Source organism: Otolemur garnettii, unplaced genomic scaffold (genome assembly GCF_000181295.1).
Source record: "Otolemur garnettii isolate 467f Iridium unplaced genomic scaffold, OtoGar3 scaffold00134, whole genome shotgun sequence".
NCBI lineage: Eukaryota > Metazoa > Chordata > Mammalia > Primates > Galagidae > Otolemur > Otolemur garnettii.
Genome location: NW_003852529.1, coordinates 2,348,875 through 2,354,178, shown reverse-complemented (window position 1 = coordinate 2,354,178; position 5,304 = coordinate 2,348,875). Strand labels below are relative to the sequence as shown.

Below are 5,304 nucleotides of genomic sequence, written 5' to 3'. Positions count from 1 at the left end.
TTTTTTGGTTGCAGCCATCATTGTTGTTTGGCGGGTCCGGGCTGGATTCAAACCCGCCACCTTAGGTGTATGTGGCTGCGCCCTAGCCGCCTGAGCCACAGGCACCGAGCCAGGAGTCACTATAATGAGCAGTGAGAACTGGTAGTCCATCCAAGGCAAGTTTTGGGGTTTTCCTTAAGGATTCTAGAATACTGATGGGCCATAAAGGTCCCTTACTGAGTGACAGCAGGGGATAGAACTTAGGACTTGTGAAGATTATGTATATTGAAACACAAATCCCAGAAAGCAAAGCTAGATAATGTGTAAGACAACTTCAGGGTTTTTATAATTATATCAGTAAACTTCACTTGTCATTGTGAGTGGGGGGCAACTCTGGCAGGTGTGTACATGTGTGAGCTATTATCCCTTCCCCTCCTTAAGCAGATTTGTATTCTGACCAACCTAAAGTACAGCTGATAATATATATTAAGATTTTAAAGAGACAGGTGCCAGTATCCCTAAATAGTTGTGTCTCATTTGACTTCACTGGGTGCTATCCTATAGAACACAAAAGACTAACTCTGAATTTAACTGATAAGGAGGTAATTTGAGTTAATTCTCATTAGAATAGGTAAAAAAAAAGTTAAAGCTGAAGATATTACTTAATATTTTACCTTTCGCAAGTGTAACACTCGCAGAACTCATTATTTTCTCCAAAAAACCCATCTCCATAGTAACAAGAAATTTCTTCTCCAGGTTCAATATCTCTGAGAGCCTTCACACATGCTGTATCTCGACCAGTTGACACAAACTAAAATAAAAGTAACTCATTAAGAAACTCACACTTGAAGCAGAAACAAAATACTTGAGAAAAAAAATTTTTATGCTTACCTTACAATTAGGTCTGCAATCTGAAAAATGTCCAAAAGATAAAGTCAATTAACTGTTGATAAGATCTGAAACACGAACAATTACAGAAATCTGAAATAAGGTTTCCATATAATTTTACAACTTTTGATAGAAGTTTAGGTCTCAAGTTAAACTAAAGGAATATTTATTTTAATACATTTGTGAAAAAAGCATTCCTGTTTCAAACTTTCCTTTAATGAAAGATAAAGTTTTACTGAGTTTGATTAAGGCCATTCTGTTATAGCAGGACCATCCAACGCCAGGGCTAACCCCTGAGAAATGAGCTTACCATGGTTTATAAACGCAGCAGGACCCAGCCAGAGTTGAGCACAGTTTTTCCTTGTGGAATACATGACACTGAAGTCGTTTTCTCCATGTCTAAGTAGCATGTTCTCCTCAATTTCTGAAAGTTCGGCAATACAACCCACCAGTAATTCTATTTTGTCATTTCGTTTCCTATTTAAAATATGTGATGTGTTAAAAATTACTAGTAATTATAAGAGGCTTCTTTTAATAAAATAAGGCTGACTAATAAATATCAGAAAGTGAGAAGACCTAACAGTGTATGCGTTATTAGCTCATTCAGACCCTCATGGGCACATCTCTTCTCCTTGGCGCCCCACTGCCTTGTACCCTGTGTACTTGTGTGCCAAGAGACTGGAGATTCCTCCAGGAAAAGAAGTATGGTACAGCCGAGGCAGGTAGATAGCCAGAGCTCAGGAGTTTGAGACTAGCCTGAGCTAGAGTGAGACCCTGTCTCTAAAAATAAAATAGCCAGGCATTGTAAGTGGGCGCCTACTAGTACTACTACTTGGAGGCTGAGCCAAGAGAATAGCCTGATCCCAAGAGTCTGAGGTTGTTGAGAGCTGTGATGCCATGGCACTCTACCAAGGGTGACAAAGGGAGACTCTGTGTCCAAAAAAAAAAAAAAATGCTATGTCTCTGAATCCTCTGCAGCACCTAGTGTGGTGTTTTGCAGACAAAAATACTCAAATACTTGCTGTCCTAATTAAACTTGTTGGCTGCTGGATGAAATAGACAGGGTCCACTGGCAATAAGAGCTTATGAGGACTCGGAATTATGCTGCTACCCTTTATAGTATATCATCTACTAGGGATGTAATATAGGCCAAATTTGCATCTTAAATTTTCTAGCAGCCGTATTAAGAAAGAGAAAACAAGTAAAATTACTTTTAACAATATATTTTAATCTTACATATACAAAATATTTTGGCAGGTAATCAAATGTGAGAACTATTAATAATAAATCCAGTGGCTTGGCGCCTGTGGCTCAAGTGGCTAAGGCGCCAGCCTCATACACCTAAGGTGGTGGGTTTGAATCCAGCCCGGGCCCGCCAAACAACAATGACGGCTGCAACCAAAAAAAAATAGCTGGGTGTTGTGGCGGGCGTCTGTGGTCCCAGCTACTTAGGAGGTGGAGGCAGGAGACTTGCTTGAGCCCAGGAGTTGGAGATTGCTGTGAGTGATGCCACAGCATTCTATCCAGGTGGATAGCTTGAGGCTCTGTCTCAAAAAAAAAAAAAAATAAATCCAGAGTGTCTATCACTTCTCAATTCAGATGAGACACGTTTCAAGGACCCAATGTGGGTGGTAGCTACTGTACTAGATGGTGCAGCTCTCACATACTAGATTTCAAACCTACATACCCATCAGCAACACAGGGGACCACAGGACTCAATTAGCAGGCTTGACATCATGAAACTATCCCGAGGCAAACAAAGCACGCTCATGTACTCACATCCACCTGAGAGGCCTGGGAGTAACTTTCTTTTGCCCATTCCATTTTCAAGTACCTGAGCCCCCAATTTTGCTATAAGAAATACACCTGGGCGTTGGTATATGACAGGAGCTACATGTTTCTCCTGGGAGATAAGGTAGAATATAGGCACTGTGGGAAAGAAGTGCCTATATTCCACACAGTCCTTCTTTCATCTATGGCTTTTACCCCTCCTGGCTAAGCTCAACTCTTCACTTAAGTGGGCATACCCACTTCTAAGCAGGTAAAGCATTAGGACATTTCCATCCATAGAATTCCTAGGATCATTAGGATTTCATCCCCAATTTCTCGAAAAGGCCAATAAAAGCCAACTGTGAAAGCCAGGTTACCCTGAACCTTTCAGTAGTCTTCTCATAGAGAGCGCATCTGGACTTAATAAAGGAAAAAGCACTGTGGCCTAGAGACAGGATCTCTAGTTGACCAGGAAGTCTGGTTCAACTCAGACTTCTAATTTCTTTTCTTTTTTTCTGAGACTGAGTTTCACTTTGTTGCCCTTGGTTGAGTGCCATGGCATCATAGCAACACCTGTGTTCAAAGTGATTCTCTTGCCTCAGCCTTCCAACTAGCTGGGACTACAGGTGCCTGCCACAATACCCAGCTATTTTTAGAGATGAAGTCTTGAACTGGCTCAGTCTGGTCTTGAACCCATGAGCTCAGGCAATCCACCCACCTTGGCCTCCCAGAGTGCAGGCATGAGCCACCTCGCCCAGCCCTCAGACTTCAAATTTCACCATCCTGACTCCAGTCAACGGGCCAAAGCAATGGCACTGCACTGGCTCCCTCAGAGCCAGTAGCTCTACTCCATATCATGAATTTTTTTTAGCACTTTGATAGTAATTTAAGAGGGAACTTTAAATACAATTACTCTATGGGTTTATACTAGCATAATAGTTACCACTCTTTTGTTGCAACTATTTTGGCTCCATTTTGTTCTGATGAGTATCTATTACATGGCAATATTTCAAATCCACTGTCAGTTGCAAACATTCGCAAGTAAATAAATACCTAAAATAGGAAAAAAAAGATAAGGACTTTATAATTGTTTATCCTAATAGACTTTCTCAGAATTATAAAAGCAAATCACCAGTAACAACGTAAAAAAAAAATACAAGATCATTAAGTATCAAATGTTACTGATACTTTTCATATGCAGGTTAACTAATCCCTTATCTGAAATGCTTAGGAACAGAAGTGTTTTGAATTTTTTCCAATTCTGGAATATCTGAAATCCTCCAACGAGTATCTCCGTTGAGTGTCAAAGGAGCAATGTTCAAAAAGTTTTGAATTGTGGAGCATTTTGGATTCCAAAACTTTGGATTAAGGACACTCAACCTGCATTTAAATACAGGGGCTTTATTATCTAAAAGTTCACAATGTTCACAATGAATTTCACTTCTATGTGAAATTTTTTCTTTGGACAATTACCCAAATGAACTTATGCATAATAAGACTGTCATACTGATTAGTTTTATGAAAAATTAATTGAAAATTTCAATATTCACTAACATTTAGGCTTTTAGTTTACTATTCTTATTCAAACAGATTACTATATTAACCTTAATAAACTTACATGTTCCTTGAATAATTTCTCTTGCATTTTGTTCTTGTTGAGAAAATAATGTCGTGCCCATTCGCCTGAAGTTAAACATTTGAAGGCTTTCTCCAAATGTTCATCTTTCTTAAAACGTTCAATTACTTCCTTTAGTTCTTCTTGCCTTCCTTTAATAGGACGAAATCTGAAAGAGGTCAAAACAGTAAGTTATCTGCCACAACCCTTAGCCACACTGAATACATTTTAAGAGGTTCTGAGAAAAAGCTAGTGGTCTAAAAACAGGTTATTGGAATAAAGATCTAACAAAAGAGATCAGTAATCTCGATCATTACTATTCTTCCAGTAATGTTGATCACTTAGATATAAACCTCTTTCTTCAAAGTGTATTTTATTATTTTTCACTGTACTTAACTATGAAGTGACCAGACGATGCAGGCTCATTCTACCTACCTACTTTGAAAGGTACAAAAAAAGAGATCTAGAATACAGCACATCTAATTGAGAGTAAGAATGATGAGAGTTTTTAAAAACATGCAAAATCAAGCTGAAGAATGCAAGGCAATGAGTTTCAGAAGTATGGTGAAATAAACTAAATCATGCCACAAACAAAAAACATTCTCTACGTACACAGAAAAACCGCGAAACCAAGTATTCTAACAGGATGTGAAACACACCTGGGTGTTCTATTAATCTAAGTCAAACTGATCTCTGGTAACTGCATTTAGGAAACAAAAAGTGTAACTCTGGCAGTAAAGTGGCTGTATTGCTGATGAAAGAAAACTGTTGGACAGAACTTTAAAAGGCTTTTACTATGGGCAGCACCTGTTGCTCAGTGAGAAGAGTGCCGGCCCCATATACTGAAGGTGGCGGGTTCAAACCCGGCCCCAGCCAAACTGCAACAAAAACAAAGCCAGCCGTTGTGGCGGGTGCCTATAGTCCCAGCTACTAGGGAGGCTGAGGCAAGAGACTCGTCTAAGCCCAAGAGCTGGAGGTTGTGAGCTATGATGCTGCAACACTCTATCCAGGGTGACAAATTGAGACTCTGTCTCTAAAACAAAAAAAAAAAA

The 5,304-nt window shown here is 39.4% G+C and overlaps 1 protein-coding gene across 11 annotated transcripts in view; it reads right to left on the bottom strand.

The window, feature by feature from the left end:
• Positions 1 to 5,304, bottom strand: part of KMT5B (lysine methyltransferase 5B) — a 62,403-nt gene that overhangs the window by 21,772 nt on the left and 35,327 nt on the right. For 10 of the 11 annotated variants that reach the window (XM_023518306.1, XM_023518308.1, XM_023518314.1 and 7 more), the window contains 5 exons: positions 4,256 to 4,421; positions 3,581 to 3,690; positions 1,178 to 1,344; positions 871 to 890; positions 654 to 790 (listed from right to left, as the gene is read on the bottom strand). In XM_023518306.1, coding sequence (XP_023374074.1) covers positions 654 to 790; positions 871 to 890; positions 1,178 to 1,344; positions 3,581 to 3,690; positions 4,256 to 4,421 — 600 coding nt within the window. Of the gene's footprint in view, positions 1 to 653; positions 791 to 870; positions 936 to 1,177; positions 1,345 to 3,580; positions 3,691 to 4,255; positions 4,422 to 5,304 lie in introns of all 11 variants that reach the window. The other variant, XM_023518312.1, reaches the window with a different exon arrangement.